Genomic DNA, 24770 nt, shown 5'->3' with positions numbered 1-24770 from the left:
CTTCAACTGTTCAACTGCCCCTCCTTTCTTTATTCAACCACTCCAGGGCAACGGTGCATCCACCATGCCTGTGAGTACATAATCGATCACGCTGAAGAACACAAGTGAGAGCTACAGTGCCCACCTCAATAAGGAGGGGGTCACAGCAGAAAACGAAACAGAGAAGAGAACAGAACGTGAGGGTCGGGGTGGGCATGGAGAGGTCTATGGATATGGTGAATTCACAGTAGGCCCAGTATAGCCCACCACAAAATGAGCAGTTTTTTAATTATGCACAAATTAAATATGAAAATGGTACTACTAAAATGGGCTGCTACTGTAAAGAGGAAGGTTGTGAAATGACTTTGGTTATATGAAATAACTATGGCTAACTTGAGTGCAAATAAATTATGTTTGGTTCAACTGATGAACCAGGTTTTTATCAATGTGGCTTTTTAAAATATATATTTATATTAGGGCTAGGAGATATGATAAAAAACTTTATATCACAATATTTAAAGGCATTTTTGCAATACAAAATATTTATCATGATATTTAGACATGATCGCAGACAATATATCAGTGGTGACAGATTTTAAAAACTACCACCCAAATACTAAGTACAGTGATTTTATTTAAAATCTGACTAATCAAACTAATTACACTGTTTGTAATGAAATGTGTTCTTTAAGCATTGACAGTATTCTTCATATGCTAAGAAAAGCATACTGTGTAGCACAATAACAAAATTGATCATGATTCGATAAAATATTGTCATATTGCCCACCTCTAATTTGGATTATATCAAATAATTATATATACACATTTGTCATCTATATATTATCATTGTCATGCAAAACATTGTATTTTTTAAATTACAACAGAAAAAGAAAAATCTTAACTTTAAATATCAATGTTAAAACAAATATTCCAAGTCATCAGCATAGAGCATTTCTATTGGTTCATTCATTTTGACCCAATGTAAACGACCGCCAGATTCAAATTAAATCAAAAAGTGGAAAGCTGCAAAAACGGAGATGCAAAGTTTGTGTGAGAGAGTGAGGATATACGCTCTGATAATACGAGTCTATCCTGCACTTAATTCACTTAATGAAGCATCAGTGCAAATTCCTCTTTCCTCACTGCAAATAAAAGAGGCAGTAAATCTTTGATTACTTTCCAAGACAATAACCCAACTGAAACCTCCTTTCTGATTGGAGAATGAAAATACACCACTACGCTACACTGTAGGAAGCTGACCACTGATGTAAGTGTTTCTGCATTTGTATTTGTTAATCTAACCTACTTATTTTACTTTGCAGCGCTTGAGTCAAAATATTTGAGTTGAATAAAACCAGTTCAACTGTTTGTTACCACAAGAAGCCTTTTTTTTTAGGTTAGAATGACGAGCCCTTTTTACAGTGTATATTTTACTCTGATGCAACTGCAGTTTCAGGACATTCCTGAGAGAGAGAGAAAAAATAATGACAAAGTCAACTTTTAACCACAAACTTAAAAGTCCAGCTTGAGCTTCAACACAGCAACATTTTTTTTTTTTGATCATTAGGTGATCTAGAAATAAATGTCCCTTTGTTTATTAACAATTTAGAAATACATAACACTGCCCAGATGCAGCCGAAATTAGTCTGTAAACCATTTACTGTGACATCAAAGGCCAGCTTGATACCGGACACATCTGAAGTGGACATCTTTAAAGTGGTTATCATTGTGTAAGATCCTTTAAATATCTGTACGCACATCTAATTTAATACACTGCCGGATACATTAAAAATAGAGACTTAACACGTTGGGTAATACGGCTGGTTGCAGCAGTATCAGTCAGTGACTGTAGCAATGAGAAGCAATGAGGAGTGGGTTAAACATTTACGATGGAGCCTGGTTGGGAATGAGTGCAGGACTGAGGGTGAGAGAGCGAGCGGCACTTCCAGCCTGTGTTTGCCCAGGCCAGACTTCGGCTGTTTGCTCAGTGTTAAATGCAGCAGCCTGGTCACCAGATGTGTCCGTCTGCTCCGGTCACCCACCGGCCAGTCAGATCACAGTACGGACACTGCCTGTGCCCACCTTCTTCCTCAGTACTTCTACCAACCGTTCCAGCCTGCAGAGAGAAAGAGAGAGAGGGTAAGAGAGAGTGTAAGATGGATGGAGAAGTTACTGTCATTTAGCTTTATTCTCTTGCTCGGAAGGCATTCTTGTAGAAGAGTGAAAAAAAAAAAACACTTAAATCAGATCTCAAAATATCCACCACTACACTGTATTTCCCTCTCTTTTTTTAGAAAACAAGGCTGTTTTGTGCAGTAGAGAAACGCGTGAAGTAGACGCGTGAAGAAAGGCCAGAGGCTTAGCATTGCACATGGGGAGCACTCATGTAGAGTGGAAGTGTACTGGATGACGAGGTGCTCCTCTTCTTATAAAGCCTACAATTCCTAACATTACCATTAATACCAGAAATATGACCTAATTTATTTGGTTGGGAAACAAAGAGAATTCAGCACCACAAAATGCAAGAACAGCATATTTTTTTCTGACTTCAAATAAATAAAAGCCTATATTGCTATTAGGGATGTGTGATACTGACTTCAAATAGGTATCGGAAGATGATCACTGCAATATAATTGGCATTGACAGAAGTTCAGATTTAACTGAACTTTAACTGAACTAATATTTGATAATTCAAACTAATATTTTTAGTTAGTTTAATAGTTTAATGTTTAGCTGTCTCTGGGCTACTACACTAAATTATCTGCATTCTATCTATTTTACTGCATTTGTAACTCTGCAGAAATACAGAGTAGATCCTATTTTTTTCTACGGTGTTGAAATGTTGATATATTAGCATCTACAGACTTACACAGGAATATTAAATATTGGCATTGGTCTAGAAATGCAGTGTTGGCACATCCTAAATTACTAGGATGCAACTGTGTAAAAAGCAACATCTCTTTACAGTAGTCTGAGCATAAAAAACATTAAGGTATGCTATTTAAAAAGTAGCTAAAACCTCATTTGTATTTTATATTGGTTTTCAATAAAACATTTTTGTGTGACTTCCACAATACTCTCCTAAAAATACAGTAAAAATAAATGCAGGTTACAGATTTAAAGAGATTTAAAAAGATGAATACAGAATAATATCAGAACTGGCAGATAAATGGCAAAATCAGCATTGGACAGAAGTCAGATATTTCAACCTTATATTTAATATTTATTTACTGAACTCCATAAGAGCAGAATGTTTAGACAACACTGCGCTAAAATGTCACAATTTATTTATCTGCATTTGTATCCCAGGTCAATTTTGTCTCAACAACAAAAATGATAAGTTTTTGCATCAGCAGATTAATAGATTATCAGATAAATATCAGATAAAATATCACATATTACATATTAGACCAGAATTCCCACATTGACCAGCCATCAATGGTATGGTCTTGTAATAGCAGCCTAATGAAACGAGCTGCTGTTGTGCATTGTCTACGCAGGCCGTTCTTGCTTATCAGAGAGCATATGGGAGTGGTCTGACCCAAGCCTTGTTTCCTCAGCAGCCTCCACCTGTTTCCCTGCGCATGGAGATTTGAGCACGACTGCTGGGCCATATGTATTTCACGCACACTGAGACACTCTGTGAGTGTGTGCGTGTGTGTGTGTGTATACACAGACAAACAAATGTGGCCGAGAGATGAGTCACATCAATCTAAAGCTGAGGGAAGGAAAACAGAGATAAAACAATGACTAATTTTTCAGAAAGGTCACTGTTGCTAAACACAGGAGTTGTGCACACATGCACATTTACATGCAGGCAAACTGTATATAACAGAAACATACACTATCCACTTGTCCTAAGGAACACACTTGAGTCTCAAAACACATAAGCAACCTTTTCACCTTTTGTTCAGATTTGCAGCATTTGAAATTTGTTCGTTAGTCTCTTGGTCACGTTTGCACAATTAGAGGGTCTGCACGTCTGCAGCAGGATGTCCAAGGTGTGCTGTTGTGCTGCTGGGGATTTGGAAAACACTGTTTGCAGAGAGTAGCCAGTAAACCCAAACATACACGCCAGGGAAGATCCGGGAAAAACATAAATCCTGATTAAGAATTCACGGAGTCGCAAAACCAACAATTACAGCTCAAAAAAGACAAGAGTAAACAGCGACCTTGCATAAATTTTAAAAGAGCATCGCATTTTCTATAGCGCACAGATACACCAAAGTTTCTGCAGGAACGCCCTCACTTCCAAATCAGTTACAGTGTTACAGCTGATCAACAGCATGATCAGCAGCAGTCAGAGTACATAGGCAGCAACAACAGGCCAGCATGGAGGGTCATCACCAGCTGTGTCTGACAGAGGCAGGCCCACATGGCAGGCTGCAAACCCGAGGCCTGATGGGAAGCACCAGCCACAGCCCATTTGTGGGCCGGCCACCGGCCGATGAAAAGGGCCTTTGTGTGTTTCTCATGGCCAAGTTTGATTCAGTGGGTCATTAGACTTTCAGCTCAGCCCCTCCATCAATGGGGGGCTGTAGGCCCAGCACTCAGGTGCCACATTCTGGGCTTGCTCAGGGCTTCCTCCTCCCAGCATAACGTGCAGAAGAGACCGAAGCTCCCCCGGCTTGAGCCTTGCATTCTTCTCACCACTGTGTGACGGGGCCCACGTCAGAGCTGCTTCCCACAGCCGCCCAAAGTCCAGTGACCGCGGGGTATCCACCTGAGTGTCAGCTAGCGTTCAGGTGCGAGCAGTTCATATGCCCCTCCCAGTCCCACTGTCTGACCTGCACACTGATGCTGCTCCTGTCTGTCTGTGCTCTCTGCTTCCCCTTTCCAAAAAAACCCTTCACCTCCACCCTGCGACATCCCTGCAACCCCCTTCTCAGTACTGCCACAGCCAAACCCCTAGCCTTAGGCCCCTTCCCTGGCAAACAAACTGTGGTTGAAAAAAAGGGGAAGGGTCTGGTCCCGAGCGTGGCCACTACACAGCGTCTGGCAGAGAGAAGGCTTAAGCCTCAACGCTGGCCCTGATTCAGGCTTCAGGGAAATAAATAACATGGCGGTTCTCAGAATGTGAGAAACTCACTTGTTTCTGCTTCCAGTAATACAGCGCAGCACAGTGGTGAGACAGATGTTCCCCTCACAGCAGTAATGGTGATTCACACATAACTGAACCTTGCACTGTGGACATGGCTGGGTCATGCCTCTAAATCAGTGTGTTAATGCAAACAGGCAAGTAGCTAACACACACACACACACACACACACACACACACACACACACACACACACACACACACACACTATAACAGAAATAAAAGCTACCTTTATAAGCACAAACATTTGCTAAAGACAGATTAAGACTTCATTCCATCATCTATCATTGATCCATCAGTATCTGTGATGAGGGTGGAATGCCAAGAAGCACAGGGATAACTGCCTTCCCTTTTAACAGCAGGGCACCTATGTTCTTGTACAGTGTTGTACAAGTCATAACAGCCACCGGTATGGCTAGCAATAAACAGCATATAAAAAAAAACATATTTTGCTCAACATGTATACTTTTAGGCAAACTATCCTCTCAGATACTGAAAAATTAGCATGACATTATTGCAGAGAGTTCACTATTGGGAAAAAAATGGGCCATGGAGGGTGGGCGGGGCAGCGTGCATCAAGGGGTCTAAAGTCCTACATAAGTGAACACAGTCTGTGTGATGTTGCCACAGAAAAAAGAACCATTTCAGAACCCCCTCCCCTCCTTCAAACACAATAGTAAAGTTCCCTCTTTTTTAGAGTTCTCATGCTGATGGTGGGTGATGGGGGTTCCCTTAAGGTTTTGAGCACCCCCCCAGCTTTGCATCCCCACCCCCTGGATGGTTAATTCATCGTGTAAATAGATCAGCAGGCCGGGCCGTGTTTGCTTTGCACGGGGAGCCCCGGTGTGAGGGAGAGGCGAGAGAAAGAAAGAGCAAGCGAGAGGGATACATCATGGTACAAGCTCCCAAAGTATAGCTGGAAGCCGGAGTAGTTGTGCAAGTCTACAATTAATTTAAGGGCCAGAGGGAAGTCATTAGCTCTTTAAATTAATTTACATTGAATGACAGGAATCATATTGTATATGAGAAACTAGTCCATGCACACTTCCATGACAAATCGCTTTGTTCACTGATGCCATACTTACTTCTGCACTTTGGTGGCGGCCTCGCTCTCAGCCTCCTGGGCCAGGCGCAGCTGGGTCTGGGTGCTCTGGAGCTCTGAAGAAACCTGCTGTAGATGGCTCAGCAGGGTTTGAGCTGCAGGGCTGTCCTCATCACAGGCGGGAGAGGGTGATCTCGCTGGCTCCTTTCCACTGAAGTCTTTTCTCTGGCCCAGTTGTGCACTGAAAGACAAAACCAATATGCATAGTATGTCAGAGATTGACAAAATCAAGACATGAGCTGAATTCATAATAAACTTTTAAAAATGCGATTAAACCCCTTATAGGCCCCAAATAGATTCAATTTCCTTTTAACAACAGCCCAACTAGGGAGTCAACTAAATTTATCTGAAGAGAGACGAAGTAAAGTGAATAAAACAAGGATTCAAAAAAGAAAAAGAAACCTGTCAAAGCAAAAGCAGTCATATTTGATTTAGTGTGCCAACAGGTTTGCCCTGCCCCTTCCTTCACAGCACAAGGAGAGAAATACCAATGGCCAAGTTCCTTACACAAACACACAACTTGACCCATACAGTGAGAGCATGCTCCCAGTTTACCTACGGGTGAGAAATGGTAACTCTATATCAACACCCAGAGCCAACAGACACATTTAATATTGAAACGGAAATGTCGGTACATGAGACAATATCTGCGAGTAATAACGCGGCAGAATGGCAGCGGAATACATTACGGTTCAGCACAGTGCTGCGTCTGCTGAGGGTGAGCTTCAAACAGGTGGCTTTCAAGGAGATGTGAGGGACAGAAAATACAGGGGAAAGGGAGAAAAATAACCCAACTGACATGACAATTCATTTCAAATGACACCAATTGAATTGAATGAAAAAAAAAACATGCAGGCATCCTTTGTGTTTGGAGAGGAGCCAATATTAGTCCCCAGCGCAGATTAAAAATACCCTTTGATCCAGTAACCTCCTCCACATATTCCATGGCAGCTATTCATCACTTCACAGTCATGGTCAAAAAAAAAAACCCCAAAACAAAACAAACAGGTCAGAGCGTTTTGTGAGAACCTAATAAATAAAACCTGACAACTTTAATGGAAAAGTTCACAAATACTAGGATATAAGAGACAGGGAACAGGAGTAGCATGCTGCTTTTAAGTCAAGGGTCTAAACAGCATCTGCTAACCGTGTCCATTCAAAGAGTTGAAGGTCTTTTATGACATGGTGTGTGTCATTAATAACCTGGCCAGGTGGACTCTGCCCAGGTGAGACTCCACACAAAACCTAAATCATATTAGTCTGGGGAAACAATACACCAAATAATAGGACACAATCAGACAACAATACCACCTAAAGCTCTCCTTCCTAGCGCTGCTACAGAGGAGGGCTGCTGTGCTTTTACCGACAGAATAAGCTAGATTGATTGCCACTGCTCTTTGTCTCTTGGCCCAATCATTGTGTGTGTTTTTGCCTTAATGTCATATTACTCATTCTGTCCTGTTGTCCTTCTAATTAGTTTCAGGGAGGCTTCCGTGTCATGCTTCTCCTTTCCCTTTTTTTGAAAGCAAGAGGCAATCAATTCTGATGTGATATTGATAGCCAAGGAAGTGATGTAAAGTTGTATGCTTTGTTTAATTAAATGCAAACATATTGGGTACGAAGGTCCAATGACAGTGACAAACAAGGGCAGAGGAGCAATGCCTTACTATGGATTATCTTATCTTAACCTCCTCCCCCAACACACACACATACACATACATACAGCCTTACCTCTCATTGCTCACCCAATCAGAAACCCTTTATGAGTGTTTTAAGAGAAGACATTAAGAGTAATTAAATAAATAGTGCTTAAACATTCCCAGGTCTGTTCGTTTTTTCAGTAGTGGGGAAGGCCTGCTGTCAGCCTAAGTGAGCAGCCCAGCACAGGTGACAACCCATGCCATTTACCCATATAAAATATATTTTCTTTGCAATTGCAGATATATACAGCAGTAAAGAGCTGAGAAATGTAGTCTACACTCTTAACCATCAAGGTGCTACGAAAGGTTGAGAGAAGTTGAAAGAACCTTAGAACTCTTAGAGGAACTTTACCATCAAGAAAAGATTCTATTCTTAAACTACTTTCTGGATGTACTTGAACTGATTTTGGAACGGGCCACTGCCAGACCACATTATGCAAAAGTGACTACAGTGGACATGTGGTTAGGGGCTATTGTTATAAAAATGTGGTTCTTCTACAGTATCACTCAAATAACCATGTTTCCTCAAACTCTGGACAGTTCACATCAATAATTCTGTCACATTCAGATAAGTTTGTATTAATCTTACTAGACATCTGATGTGAAATTATATCGTCAGCCATGCTGTACATGGGCAAAACAGACACCCCACCAGTAAGAAACAAGGCAGGATGTCAGAGTGGCTGGCAGCTCATCTCACATAACAGTCTGCCTGACTCTCTCTTCCCTCTGCTTCTCTCGCTCTCCGCATGTATGCCTCTGATCGTGTCTGTATGTGCACATACATACATACATGAGGTTTCGAGGTTGTTACTATAAACCTTTGCTGTCTTTAGAGGCTGACACCTATGAGAACAAACACGCACTTTTCATACAGGACCAGAGACATGCTTAGCAAACCGGGCAGCCACTTTTCTATTGGCAAAGAACTTTTACCTGCATTACTTTAAACTTAAAAAAAAAAATCCTTTAATAATAACAAAAGGCTTTATTTTTGACACTCATGAGCTGTTTTATGAGACCACAACAAAAATGGACACAACCATAATAAGTTTTCAACCTGCTCGCAGCATTTAAATTACGCTCAGAGGAAATGTAGCCAGACAGGGTCAATTTACAAGGCTCCTGTTGCGTCCTTATCTTTAATATCACATTGTGTGCCTGTCTACACCTGCCTACGGTTTAATGTCTTTGTGTGTACGCATTTGTGTGTGCGCGCACATGTGTGTGTTGCTCTAGTTTCTGGAAGGCCCAGCAGACATCAGGTCTGAGCACTCTGCAAAACATTAACCAGAATCATAAGATAACTAATCATAGAGGCTGGATCCCAATGAACCTCCCTCTCTACCTGCATGGAGGAGTTAAATATTAACATTACCACCGCATGCTATCAAAGAGGATATGTAAAATACCCTTTCAACAGAGATGTACCTGCGGCAACAGGACAGAGAGCGGGAACCGCCTCTTTAGGGCCAGATATCCACAGCAACCTACATTGGGCAGAAAGCAAGAAGCAAGCAAACCCCACCTTCAGCCCCTCCTCACCCCCCTATCTCTTTGCTATGATTCCTTGATAAAGGCAGTGAGTTTCTCACACACAACATTTGTAACCCAAACTTGAAGTCATGCACGCCTTGGCTGCTGGTGTTCCACCTGCTAATAAAAATACAGTGGCTGATCGTTTTGAGTTGGGGGAAGGCAGAGGCACTGCTGTGCGTTCTGAATTAGTTCCCTGATATTTTTCTCCTCGGCAGCGCTCGCTTGCTGAGAAGCGTTGCAGACAATCCACAAAATGTATTTTGCAGCACACAATGTCAAGCAAAACAAATCTGGAGGCGTGAGGGGCTACATAGACGTATATTCAGACTACACCCTGTCACATACCTCAACCATACAGAAAATCAACAGTCCCTGCTTTCTGTAACTAACCATAACTAACTACTAAACGTAGTCTGGCCTACTTAATCTGTATTTATACTTATTAACACTGTGCAAAAAGTATCTGAGACTTTCTTTACATTTACGATAACATTCAAATCCAGAGCTTTGAATAATATGGGTGATAGAGGCGAGTTTAAATAACCACCACAGATCAACCTTCTTAATTTAAACAAAGCTGAGACTTCACCAGTCACTGCAGTGTGCTAGCATGCACACAATAATTACTTGTGCCTTTTCCTATTAAATCTTATGTCATAGCATTGCAACGTCCACTGCATAGGCTAACGTACGCTGAGCTGAGGTGTTGACAGGCAGGGCTGTTTATCTCTCTGATAATGAGTGATCTCTGGGGAGCTGGGCTGTATGGGGACCGGGGTGTTAATCCATGTCCTTCCCAGCTTGGACTCCCTCAGAAACTGGCTTACACTCAAACAAAGCACCTTATACTTACACAAAGTCTGCCCTCCTCTGCACAGGCCGGCCAACGACAACCCATTAAAGCAACTCGGCCCGGCCTCAGTGCTGTTCTTAACCTACAGGGAGCTGCCTTACATTGTAGATACAGAAGAGACAGAAATGCCAAAGGCCAGGGTTCACACACAGACACACACACACGCTAAAAAGGCACAATTATTTGAATACAGCACCAAAAAACAATCTCTCTGCAATCTGCAAGTTGTCATTCTTCAGCCAGAATTAAGACCATATTAGGAGCTCTGAGTCTGGATTTCTCTATGACTAAAATTGTCATCAAGGCAATGTGCAGGAGTGTTTACAGATGCAGCAACAGTCAGATTTCTGACTGTTTGCAATTCTGGGGGGGCTCAGAGTAGCTCAGTGGTCTAATGTGCTAGCACTATAGCCTGGGGGTCGCTTTGCCATCAGCAGCCGGTATCCAAGAAAGTACAATCAGCCGTGGTATCTCAGGGTGGGTAGATGGCACTCTCTCCCCTCATCACCCTTAAGCTTGCCGGCACAGGCGTCTGTTAGCTGCCGTGGTGATGCTGGAGATCCGGCACTTTCCATCAAGAGCGTCAACTGCCTGGCAAACGCCAGTTCATAAACAAGGCAATGGCTGCTTTGCATGCATCAGTGAAGACATGCATTAAGTCCTTCCCCTCCTGGTGTCGGGAGAATTGCTAGTGATGGGGGGGTTGATGAATGGGTGGGGGGGGTGGTTATGCACACACACTCTTAAAAATAAAGGTGCTGCAAATGAGCAATGCCATAGAAGATTCTCCTCTGATTCCCTAAAGAACCATGTTCTAATGTCTAAAAAGGTTCTTTACCACATACGCACACACTTAACTACACACACATGTTCATGTTCAGGGAATACTATGTGCAATATCCCCCCCCCCATGTGCAATTAAGTCTTTTGCTGTAAATAGTATTGTTATTGCTCTTTTAATTCTTATTTATATTGTGTATATAGTGTAAATTATTTATCCAAATTTTTGTAACTGAGTGTCTTGCTATCCCTTTCTGCTGTTACACTGGGAATTTCCCCACTGCGGGACTAATAAAGGACTATCTATCCAATACAACTGTTCTTCACACTCACATCTATTTTACAAAGTTCATCTTCAATAATGCAACCAAATGTCAAGGACAGGACAAAATGTATCAGATTTGGGAACTTCCTGTTTACCACAAAGCTTACACTTACACCCACCTACAGCAGATCATGATCAAAACTAGGCACCTGGGCTCATCCGATCGGAGTAAAATGGCAGGGACAGGAGGGATTATGCCAAGCATACACCAATTTTTTCACTCAAGATGCTTGCTTTCTCACTAGAATTTCCAAAATCGTACCATATTAAAATGGCAGCTCTGGCAAACCAACCCAAAACAGTCTTTGTAGTACATAATTCCAGCTCTGCAGAATCAAGATATTCTATCACATATAAGATCAAAAATCAACTAGAGTCTTGACCTGAGAACTGAACACCCCTACAGCACAGCCATTCTGTCCTGCCTGTCCTGTTCGTCTCGCTCATCCTCATCTGTTCCCTGGCCTTTCATCTGACTCAGACTGTCTGTTATCCTAGAAGACACAATGGAGCTGGCCGGGCAATCCTGAGAGCAAACACACATAGCCATCTTCTGGCCTTTGTTGGGCCTAGAGGATTCTCCCCTTTAAAGGTCCAGCTCCAAAGCCACATTGATAACCACTGGGAGCAGGACTGCACCCCCTGTCCCTCACACAATGCAGATTGTCTGGCTGAATACAATGTCTGCCTTCTCCTCCTCCAGCCCAGGCAGCCTGCGGGAACTGCCAGTGTTCCCCCTCTTCCCCTAGAGGTTTTGCCCTGGAGTGCCATCGATGGCAGCGCACACTTTCGACATGAGCACGCAAGAACCCACGCACACATACGCATAAACAAAGACAAAACGAATGCAGGATCCTTAAAGCAGACGGATGTCTCCTCCATGTGTAACAGGATACCCAAACCAGAAAGGCCAGTTTATGAGCCAAATGTATTTATTCAGTATCTTCCATCAAGCTTCAACTGACTGACAGATAAACCACAGATATACAGTTTATCATACATCGCTACTGCGTTTATTGACAGAAAAGCTAGGCATGTGCGTGTCCATCGTAGTCCACCACACCCTCTCTGGACAAGAATCACTCAATTCTATTTCAGAGATGTAGTATCTTTGTTGCACAGAAGTCTTAAATAAGCACTGCACTGCATCAGCGGCCAAAACAATCTCACATTAGGCGGTGGTGAAATGTCTGTGGTCAATACCTCTGGAGTTTCCAAGACCTCGGCAAAAAAACAACAATAATAAGACAGAGGGTCTGCAAGAGACTGTGGGAGGTGCTGCAATACATGCTTAAAAATACAGGCATTAAAAAGGGTTCCTTGGAGCCATGCCAAAGAAGAACCACTTTTGGTTCTTTACAAGAATAAATGATCATTTTTGTAAATGAGGTATTTGAGGTGTAATGTGAAAAATCATAAGATACACCTACACTAATTAAAGACTTCAAAACTGTTTTTCAAAAGGGGCCAAATTAGACCAAATCATAACATCTAAGGGGTTAGCCAGTCTTTGCCATTTCAAGTGTTTAAAATATGGGACCCCCCCCCCCCCCAAAAAACAAAACAAAACAACAAAACAAATAAAAACAACAATCAATATGTAGCAAACAAAAACAATTTATTTATTACAAATGCCCCATTTGCACTCCTGATTTGTTTGTTTTCCAAAAAAAACAAACAAACACAAAAAATTATTATGATTTCTTGTCCTCTTCAAACTGGCAGTTCTCAACTGCCAGGTTTCCATTCAACTGTTGAATTATATTAAAGCGAGTTCCTGACGCATCAAAAAAAAAGCAAATTATGCTGCCTTTCCTTCAAGAAAAAAAAACCCTACACCCTCCTACAGCGGGTTATGATCAAAACTAGGCACATGGGTTCATTTGATCAGAGTAAAATGGCAGGGACGGGGGGAGGGATTATACCAAGCATAAACCCATTTTTTCACTTTTCACATGCTTACTTTCACACTATAATTTCCTAAATTTTACCTTATTAAAATGGCAGCTCTGGTCAAACCAACCCAAAACACTCTGTAGTACATAATTCCAGCTCTGCAGAATCAAGATATTCTATCAAACTGTAAACAAACTACTATTTCATTGCTGAGCAGCTTGTCGTTTCTTTGTGGCTGTATTCTACACCTATAACCTTTACTGTGAAACTTCAGTAATTCAACCAAGCCAAGAAGAGAGGCAGGCTGGCACGAATTCTTAAAATGCATTCTAAACCATGTTTATTTCACAGCGATTATCTTCCTTGTCACTTTCAGATGTGTTTCCTATCAGTCCACGGCTCACAAAGCACGAGAGCTAGTTTTAGCATTTATGATCTGTTCTTATACTGGGGTGCTGAGCTAGCTTAATAAATGTTTCCGGCCTGCTTTAATAAGGAGCATAGTGATGATGGGAGGTGCCTTACGAGGCTCTTTATTAAGAAGTTAAAACGGAGAGCACTATGAGATGACTCTTGCAGCAGTGAAAGTGAGAAAAAGAGTGAGAGAGAGAGAGAGATTGAGAGAAAGATTAAGAGAGAGAGAGAGAGAGAGAGAGAGAGAGTGAGAGATAAAGAGAGAGAGAGAGAGAGAGAGAGAGCGAGAGAGCGAGAGATGAGAGAGAGAGAGAGAGCGAGAGATAAAGAGAGAGAGAGAGAGAGAGAGAGAGAGAGAGAGAGAGAGAGAGATAAAGAGAGAGAGAGTGTGTACAAGAGAGAGAGAACAAACATAAAGCCCAGAATAAAAGAAAGAGCAAGCAAGTGTAATGGAGAGCGGGAAGTCACAGGTATATGTAACTTTATTTCCACTGGGAGGATTGTTTGAGAGACATGTATTTATAAAAAAGTACTACACACTGTGAACAGGACTTTATATACTGTATGTTTTATGTTCCTTTTACAAAAATGGCATTAAAGGCCAACTTTGTTTGGGTAAATCAGGCTTAGTCAAGCTCTCATCGTACAATCTGTTATGTGGAATTACATTAAGTCTACTAAATCAGTAAGGCAAGCTTCGCGAGGTAAGCATGCCGTAAGCTGAATGTTTGCAGTGTGTCTGTGCACTGTAAGGTGGGATGGCCCACCTGTGGTACCTGCGAAGGGACTGGAGCTCCGCCTCTAGTTTGCGACTGAGCTCCACAGCTATATCCCGCTCTCTCTGGGTAACCTCCAACTCCAACTGGACCTACACATGAAACACCAGGACACTATTTAATAGAATACACAGAGTGATTAGTGTTACAGCAGACGTATATTTGGGAAAACAAACAGTAATATTCAATAAGGATACTCACAGGGGAATTCTACTACTCTTTAAAAGAAATCAGCATAATTTGGTGGTTAAAGTAATTCAGAATGGCCTGATGTGAAAAGGCATACTCTGAAACAGTAGCCATCAAACCAGTCCTCAAGAACATCTAGATGGTCCATATTTTTGCTATATCCCTATGCATTGGGAGTCAAGTTGTAACAAAATTCTTTCAAATACAATCAGAAAAAAGAATACTCAAATTTTCTTATATTGGTGGTGCAACAGGCTTGTATTGCCATTATATATATATTTTTTATCAAAAGCCACCAAATAACCTACACATATATTAAAGTTTTGAGATGCAATTCTCTTGACTGTAATATAGTGGTGAATCAAGTATTTTTGGGGACTATTCCGCCTCACACTGTTTATGCTTATATTCTCAAATATATACAAATAAAATGATAAAAATCCAAAAATGTTTCATACACTCATCGATCACAAAACAATGTCACACAGTGTATTCATTTATACATTTTGATAATTGAATTTCTGCCAGTTTAGCCATCCATTTATAGCTTCCCCTAGCACTAGTAAGGACACTAGGAGGGTAAGGGCTGAACATGTCTTCTATAACACATGGAGAAAAAAAAAAAGCCAGCCACCGCTTTAGTAGTAAAAGTAATTACGCTCTCTCGGACTCCGGCCACTGAAGGCGAAGCGGCATGGCTCAGGATTTAAATCTCTGGGACAAAACAAACAATGTATTGACAAACATTTTTGTGCAAGAACAATCTATAAAGTAGCTTTTAGAGATGTGGTTATTACTTCTTAGACATATGGTTACTTTCACCACAGGTGTTTTGATAGCAGCTTTTGTAAAAAAAAAAAAAAAAAAAAAAAAAAAAAAAAGGAACATTCAACACCAAGACACTCTCTGAATTAGTAGATGTCATTCATGTCAACTAAATCTTAACGACATTTTAATGAACTTGGCAATTTCCTTTTAACATGTTATCATGACCTAGAGGTGATATGATATTGTCCATCATTAATGCCAGATCCAAAGCTTGGATAGATACACATACACTGTGCATTGACGAAAGACTTATCAGTTATCAGTGTCAAATAAGGGCAATAATGTGATTGATAAAAGCTACTACTACATGTTTATGGGTGTGTAGTTTGACTACACTGATGCCTTCTGATGCCTGATGACCTCTTATCTCAAGTCAATTTAAACTGCTTATTGTGGGATAACACTAGAACTCCACTGTACTGCCACTCACTCTCTCTCTCACACACACACACACACACACACACACACACACACACACACACACACACACACACACACACACACACACACACACACACACAGAGAGAGAGAGAGAGTCTCTCATTCATTCTCCTTCTCTCATACACGGTGAGGAACTGACTCAGAGGGGGATCCAATTCAGTCTATTGTCTTCCCACTCAGCACCTACTCAGAGGCAGCATGTTGGATGACAGAGGCTGGCCTAGGCCCAGTGTGTTGCAGGCAAGGCTGGGTAAACACCGTCCCTGGCCTTTCTGTGCTTAAACCTGACCAGCAGTAAAGCTTCTGCTAATGACCAGCCGTTGAAACAGATCCATTGTTGGTGTCACCCTCTCAACAGCTGGGAGAGGACACGGAGACAATGGAGGTCATCTAAACAAACACAACAACCTGGCCTACTGTAAGAGCCGGCAATCAATTCACTAGTCCTGCACTGAAGGGGATAGACAGGGAGAGAATGTAAAAAGGGGGGGGTGGGATTAAGATATAAAAGTGTGCTCACAGTTCAGAGCTACCACTGATCTCCTGCTTAGATCAGTGTTGCTCTAGGGATAGTGTGGGAACAGTGTTGTGTATGTGTGTGTTTTAATGGGGTTCGGGTTGGAGAGCTTTACTGTGTACTGTACTGTGTGCATGAATAGGTGAATTGGGCTGCATGTGCCTTATCATCACAGTAATGGAGAATTGTATCTTGCATCTTAATTTGCAATCCTGTTGTGTGTTCACTCCCCTAGTAGAACCTAAACACTTAAATAGTCTGACATACCAATCAGGGATCTGTCAGGGGTTTCTTCATCAGTAATATGCCACATATATTATTGCTGTCACACTTTTATATTCATTTTTGCCCTCGTCCTTTACATTGAGCCACAATTTCACAATGAATGGACCAAAAAAAAACGCTCCAAAATTACTTGGATAAAATTTTGTTTGCATTGGCGTCCATTGAAAGTTATGGTAAAATGAGTTTCCAAGCACATTTGGATAATTTCTACTGGTCCATGCACCAGGAAATTGTCACACAAACTGTAGTTTTTTTTAATTCTATATAAAAAAAAAAGGTTTGGAAAATACATCAATATACTAACCACAATTTAAGCATACTATTATCCCCATTCCTTCTGAGAAGCAAAACAAAACAAAGAAGATATCCAATTAGATTCACCTTGTGTTTAAATGCAATAAATCTGTTTGCTTCCTTTCCACCCAACTCCATGGCAAATGATGCGAAAAGCAAGCATTGTGGTCCTGACTTACAGGATGGCTGCTATATAGTGACTGCTATAAACACCTTCGCCCTAAGTGCATGCAGCTTCCGCATTGGCACAGCCCAATCACTCTAATTACTGGAGTGCAGGTCTCACAAGTCAAAGAGAACATCAAAAAGAGGCTAACCTCTAAAGTCAATATGTACTTTTCTCCAACAGGGAGCGGAGCTCGACTTCAAAGCCTGAATCTTTTAATCATATGTATTTTATCAGCATTCATTACAATATTATCCAAATGAGGTCCATCGAGGAGCGCATTAACCTGGAGAGATTAAGCCGCGGAAAGGAGAGTGGCTGCTTCGACCTTTAGGAGTGGGGTGCCGAGTAGGGCAGCGCTGGGCTGAGTGGGGGCAGGCTGCCAGAGCATGGCCTTTCTACCCCAGTGGGGAGAGACAGCAGCGGCACACACATCACACACTACACACATCACACTCGATCAGAAATGCTGCTCTGCCCAGTTACTATTTAAGTGCGAACAAAGAGGAAGACCTTTAGTCCATTATACATTTTAAAGTGAGCATAAGATCATTAGGATCTTGATTATCTTGCTGTAGAAGCCATCCTCCTTTCATCTTCAGCTTATTTTTAAAGTTTGTATTTAAGATGGTCAGTCTTGTTTCTTTATATGTAAAATCATATAATAATATAAAAAAAAAAATTAAGGATTGACACGAGTGAGGCATTATCTATAGCTGTCGGACTGTCCTTTTATGCATCAAGCAATAGATCAAGCTTTCAGTCTTTCCATGAGATATAGCATTTTAATATAGCTTCAATATGGCATTTAATATAATCCTTCCCAACTAAATACACCCTCTTCTGCATTCTCAATTAATCATTCAGAATCAGCTGATAAACTTCTACTACCTTTTATACACAAGTCAACGGAGCCTCCATGATTAGCTGGCACAGTGCTCTCAACAGATCCGGGCATGGTAGAGGTGTCGATAACAGAGCGGTCACCCGGGGCTGTGCACAGATATCAAACACTCTGCTAATTAAATGCTGGTATTAAAATACTTACATCACTGCTTGGGTTTTACATTCATTTACATTGTGCCACAGTCAGAAAATAAGTAGAAAATATGGCAATGAAAAAACAAAGAGAACACTTGCACACTTACAGCAGAGACCTACAGCATTTCAATCGGCTTTATGCTGAATTACTCCAATCATTTCCTCCTGCACCAGCAGAACACTGGCCTGGACCACTTAGTTCACTGCCTCATCTTAAAAATGCAAAATCTTTATTGCAGTTCGCCACTGCACGTCTTAACCATCACAATGACTTCACCATCATAAAGAATGTTCCTGATTGGTTTCTGGCTTGAGCATGCAGGTTTTGGAGGTTTCTTTAGCTCACACAACAAAAAACAGATGCAAAAAAATCTTTCAAATATTCCATCTTTGGAAGGTTCTCCAGTGACCCAAAAGTGTGATTTCCGGATTTCCTTTGGTTAACTGAATATCTGTTCACAGAGCAGAATAGATGGATGAGCCACAAGAGCAGCAGAAAGCACTCATTTAACCAAGTACAAAACAGAGCTCCTTTCTCAAGGACAGAGCGAAGGACACAGTCATTATTTAAAAGAAATATGATGCCTCCAGCCATTTGCAGATTTGAACGTTGTGATAAATAGTGTCTCACTAAGAGCAAGAAAATCTTGTCTTGTGTCTTAATCTAATGACTAAAAGCTGTCACAGTTAATCTATTAAACTCTATTAAACTACTAATAAAATGTAATTGATTACTTTTATTATTGATTGATGGACAGTAACCTGTAAAAACAGTAAATGTTTATTTACTATTAGAATAAATCTAAATAACATTCATACAGAAAGGTGTGGTTTTCCATCACTGTGTTCATTAAAACATATCCAAAGCTCTCCTCATGGGAGTCTGGTATTAGTTTTAGTTATCATCAAACACCTGGTTTGGCAAATCAGTGTTTAATGGTGTTACATTCAAGTGTTGGCTGGGGAAGTCTAGGAGAAATCTGGAACCAAGTTTTGTTCTTTAAACTAGCTCACAAGAATGAGACATTTTTTATGTCTTTCTGCCTCACAAGTTAAGTTAACATCTGTGGTGACTGTTCAATGTTGCTGCTTCTTACCTCTGGAATACTTTGCCACAACCGTTACCATAATTATGTTTGCCTGCATCTGTTCTCATGTGATCTACGTGAGATTGTACAAGAAAAAAGGCTTATTGGCAATAAATGGTTTTTAAATAATGTACCTCGCTATCTGCTCAGTACTGTACTGTCTCTATGAATCTGACAAAACAAATGGCGATCATGTATGTTTTAAATGGTCCACTGCTCTCTCATACAGTAAGAAACAGAACCTTAGACATCTAGAGGATGGTTGCTATGCGTGGTTTAGTGCTGCTCAGTCCATTTTCATTGTTTGGTCTTTAACGAATGGGTAGTTTATTACTAACAATCAGTAATGACTGCCTTATACAATCTGAACAAACGTACTTTAGGTGCTTGTTCACGTGTGTCTATGAGCGGGGTCCAGTTCAGTTCAGAAGGGTGGGTGGTAGGGTTCGGCGGGGTTAGAGGAAGCAGCAATAACGATTTAGTGTGTTAGCAGCTTGGGAACAGGGGCAGGCTTGTGTGATCACTGTGTGGCCGTCAGTGCTCACAGAGAAAAGCTGCAGAGCAAACACAGGTGGTTCAGGGCTAGGGCAAGAGCCCTCAACAACAGTCTGCTTCAGCTGACCTCTACAGCCTAACCCCATCCTCAACCCCCACACCAGCACTCCAGCCCAGGCATTTAGAGCACCCTAAAGCCTCTCACAGGGGGGCGCGCACGCGCACACACACACACACACACACACACACACACACACACACACACACACACACACACACACACACACAAATGAAATGGCTGCTGAACAGGTTCTTGTTCCAGTTGCCAGGTAAGGCATAGAGATGGACTAAAGAGGAAGACAGAAGACAAGGAAGAGCAGCAAGGTTTTTGGCAGCTAATTTTCTTTCTGAGCTATAGTGTAATATACACCAAAACGAATGCTCTCTCTTATCAACAGCATCTATCCGTGTTTACACAATCTTGACTCCATAATAAAAAAAAAAAATTAAATAATAGCAGTTAACTTTCACCTCAAACTATGAGTGGCAGTAAAAAGCCTAGCAATTAATTTTCTCGCTGAATAAATCTCCCAAAGCGTACGTGCTCCAAGTTTGATACAAAGATTTAGGAATGAGCTTTTGTACAACATTTTTATCTTAATCTTGTCTTTTTTCCCTACAGCTTCCTACAGTCATTTCTTTAAAGTAAAATGTCAGTCGATAGATGGAAGTCCTGTTCATTTTTAAATTTTTTGTGGATATGTTCCCAGCACTGTTGAGTAATTTCTCAACAGCTGTTCCCATTTCATTTTAAATTAAAACCCCCACTCTGTAATCCCAGGAGTCAATCTGTAATTAAGGGGATTTAAAGAAAAAAACCCAAGTGCTACATTAATAACAAAATGTAATATATTTCTTAATAAGCCATCAGTCAAACTGTCTTAATTGTAGAAAATTCTGAAAGTCACCTGAAAAGCTTTGACAGAAGACTCCAACTGGACTTTCTTTTAGGATTATGTAGATTATCAGTGTTTTCAGCACTAAAACATCCTGAAACATTTAATAATTCACAACAAATATACAGCGCTTTTCTATATATACTAAACCATGGGTAGAGCAAGACACAACCTCACACTGGGGTAAAATGGAACATGGATACTTCATGCAGTACATGCGTCTGACCACCTGAACATCATTTGAGAATTTTCACAGTAAACTAACAAATATTTCTTGATCATTTTTCTTTGTTTGCAACTCATTTTGTAAATTTTCCATTATGAGCATTGTGCTAACGTCACAGAACCACTCATTTTATTCTAATATCTTTCTTGGTAGCTGTTGTATAGCACCATTTTAGGCATGCCAACAATTTACAGCGAGAGCTAGCATCCTAAAGTACAGCCTCCACACAGTAACACTGTGTGACAACCAAGTCTCCCCAAATAAACAAGGGGAGAAGTCTAGATATACCTGCCTTTAATACACAGATATAGAAGTAATTGTTCAATGTTTTCATACAGAGCAATCAGAAATGTAACACGGGTATAATGTAAAATAATAATATTTATTTTTTTGTATAATGTATTATGTTCTATGTTGTGGAAACAACAAAATTTACCACGTTTGAAACATAGCTACAAAGGAAAGCATGTCTGATTCACACAGACTTTTTGAACTAACCCCTGAACCTTTTACATTTACCTCACCTATATGGTAACACTTGCAGTTATGTTGCTTTTAGCTGAATAGTAGGTGCTACAACAAAGTATATGTTTATATTTGTAGGAGAGATGTGTGGTGGTGTATATATAGAAGAATAGGAATGCTTGCATGTTATTTAGACAGAAAAAAGAAATGAAATTTGTGTTAATTAGTGTTAGTGTAAAATGGGCCTCTGTGTGTGTGTGTGTGTGTGTGTGTGTGTGTGTGTGTGTGTGTGTGTACATGCGCTTGTGGTGCAGTGGCCCAGGTCATGGCCCTGACTCAGCTCCTCAGCTGAAGTGTCCTCTCTCTCTCTTTCTTTCTCTCTCTCTCTCTCTCTCTCTCTCTCTCTCTCTGAGAGTGTGTTTACTCAGCTCTATCTAATGACGGCCCTTTTACAGCACTCTGCATTAAACTCAAGGGCTCCGGCTGCATCAGATAAATACAGCAAATCAAACAGGCTTGTGTTTGCCCTGCTCCTCCCCGACAGGCCTGTGGCGAGGCATCGCGGCCTGATGACCGCCCTGATCATCTTCAAACCGCGTGTGACACGGGCTCACGCCACCGCTCTGCTGCCGCTAATCACTGCAGGTCCGCCTCCAAGTCAATAGGAGTTAATAAATGATAGGGTTATACTGGTAAATGGGCTGCTGATTGAGGGGGTCAGCATTTGGGGGGTGAACCTGGGTTGCGGGGGACCACTTTTAAAAGCAGAGCTATTGGTAATTAATTCAATTGGACTTGTATATGTACTGTTACTTTTAAAGTAAGCAGGAAAGAAACAGGCATTTATGTTCATCAACCATCTTCCTTGGTATGAAGAGCAGAATAAACAATCATTTGGCATTTGTCCTTAACTTATTTGGACTAAAGGTGATTTAAACAGATGATGGGGTCAGAGTGTTGACAAGAAAACCTTTCAGAGTACGATATACAGCATTTGTGGGATAGGGAATAGGTGATGTTGATGGGTCATTCTGCAGGCTAGTCATAGGGCATTTTTCTGTCAAAGTAGGTGGCTCTTGGCCGTGTTAAGTGCTGAAAAGTACCAGATTCCAACTATAGGCAGAAGCCTGGCTTGTGAAACTTTTCCAAAGGTGCCTTTAAATAATTTTCCTCAAATAAACTCTATTATGTGAAGTTGCAAAGAAAACATGTTTATTTGTAATGTAAAACTATGTGTCCCAAGTGCATGTATGTAAAACATAGGTAATCTGAAGCAAGGCCTGACTAGGAAATCAAGAGTCAGCGGAAAACAGGTTTAATGGTTGTACAGAATAAGTAGAGCTAAAGTTTGTTTTTCTTTCCACCTTAAACTGTGCAGCAGTACCCCATACAAACACCACGCTGGAATGGATGTTGAAATAAGAATGTGTGTCACATTTAGGATGGTTTAGGAAGTTTTAGTCTAGTGTCCAGATCTTAGAAAAGCAGTTTTGTTTTCAGGGTAGACGCAGAAAGATTAAGGAAAGTTAAGCAAAGAAGTTTTTGGGTCTCAATCATAACAAGATGCATTTTACCCTGATCTTAATTAGAATGAAATTAGATCACTTTTGGAACAAAAGATTAAAACATTCCCTTAGTAATAGTAGTAAAACATTACAATTATACATTCCTGTTGAAGAGAGGGTGTGTGTATTTTGTTTTTATTTTTTACCTTGCGCACCCGTTCCAGGTTGTTTGAAGTGGTCAACTGGCGGATGCTGCTGGTCTGGCTCGGCTCTCTACACTGAAGGAGCTCGTGCTCCAGGCGCTTGCACTGAGGAGAAGCAGAACATAGTTTTTAAAGATGCAGCACTTTGAAAACATTGTGGTTCAATTGGTGCCTCTCCAGCATTCTCTTTCTCTCTCCTGATCTTCTGAATGCCTCTCCACCAGCAGATCGGAAACCTCCCTATATCTCTTCAGTTTGTCTCTTCCTTTGTCCCTTGTTCACAATGGTGCCTTTTTCACCCACCCATACAAGCACATATAAACAAAAATAAACAAATCAAAAGGTCGGTGATTCCCAAAGAAAAAATCTTGTGGTATACAGAGGTTTACAGCAAACCTGGTCTTTTGTTTATCAATTGTTTATTTTCTTCAGTAATACAAATAATCCATGCACACTGTATACAGATTACACTCTTCATTATTATTTAACACACAGTGTTGAACTAATATTTACAGCGGAGCTTGCAGACTGGCTAGGAACCTGTTGCAGGGAAGCAGTGTGTAACTATAGCTGTTCTATGAGAGGTGAAATCTCTGCAGGGTACTAGCCCTCGAACCCAGTTGTTATTACATTTACGGTAAAAGCACACACCACAGATATTGCTCTCTCTGTCTGTCTGCAATCCTTGGAGGGGCAGATTCATTTGTGGTATATTTCAAAAATAAAATAAAAATCTTTATTATGTGGGAATGCACACAATTCAACATCTGGGTGTGGAAATGGCTCAGCTATACAGAAGCAATGGAAAGACAAAAGCAATAGGGAAAAAAGACCATAATAACAATGATGAAGGAACAGTGGGAGATAGCACAGTTGTCTGAACTCAGTACCATCATCTATTCACACAAATCGGGTGTCTCCTCCCCTCCCTCCTTTTTTCCACGGCTATAGGATTGAAGGCAGCACTGACAGACGGACGCAGCAGCAGACAGGCAGACAGTATAAACAGTGCGATGCGACAGGCCCTATGCTGAGTATTATTGTAAGCCGGGTTGTTTTAGACCAGTCCATATGTGCTCTTCTCCATGTGCGCATTCCAAGACCGAAGGACACTTACCAGGAATGTAAACCATCCTCTCTGCCTGACAAGTCCCAATGTTTCAACATCCAGCTGCCTCAAAGCCCGGTGCCCGCGCAAACAAGCCGTTCAGCCTCCGAGCCCACTCCCGGCCCTTTCCTCTGCAGACTAAAATAATACCACTGCCGGCCAGACAAAACACAGCTCCTCTTTAGTGTCAGGCTGAGTTATGGCTCTCGGGCAACAGATGTTTTTTGGGAGGGAAACGTATTTAAATCAGAATGCACCTCTGTTCTGACGCAAAGGCCTGTGCCCGCTGCTAGTGGCCCAAAAATAGCTGCAGCCAGATGGAAATGGCCCGTTTGGAAAGACACATTAACCTAGTTATGCTCTCTAATTCACCGCCGTAAACCAAGAGTGACGGTCAAATCGGAAAATCAATCAAATTAGACATTTACAGTCAGTGTGAGGAGTTTGAAGCCACCTAATAGCCTAATCACGGCAAGGAAGAATCCACCGAATAAAATCTCA

At 41.2% G+C, this 24770-nt stretch overlaps 1 protein-coding gene across 3 annotated transcripts in view; it reads right to left on the bottom strand.

Annotated features, from left to right (window-relative positions):
- Positions 1–635: 635 nt before the first annotated feature.
- Positions 636–24770, bottom strand: part of mipol1 (mirror-image polydactyly 1) — a 58053-nt gene continuing 33918 nt past the window's right edge. For 2 of the 3 annotated variants that reach the window (XM_072690383.1, XM_072690381.1), the window contains exons 11-14: positions 23165–23266; positions 14454–14554; positions 6163–6360; positions 636–2095 (exon numbers count right to left, since the gene is read on the bottom strand). In XM_072690383.1, the coding sequence (XP_072546484.1) occupies positions 2029–2095; positions 6163–6360; positions 14454–14554; positions 23165–23266 (468 nt within the window). In that variant the 3' untranslated portion in view covers positions 636–2028. The remainder of the gene's footprint in view (positions 2096–6162; positions 6361–14453; positions 14555–23164; positions 23267–24770) is intronic. The other variant, XM_072690382.1, reaches the window with a different exon arrangement.

The sequence above is a fragment of the Salminus brasiliensis genome, chromosome 10 (genome assembly GCF_030463535.1).
Source record: "Salminus brasiliensis chromosome 10, fSalBra1.hap2, whole genome shotgun sequence".
Lineage (NCBI taxonomy): Eukaryota > Metazoa > Chordata > Actinopteri > Characiformes > Bryconidae > Salminus > Salminus brasiliensis.
The sequence above is the reverse complement of the archived record's forward strand: the minus strand, read 5'-3'. Positions and strand labels throughout refer to the sequence as shown.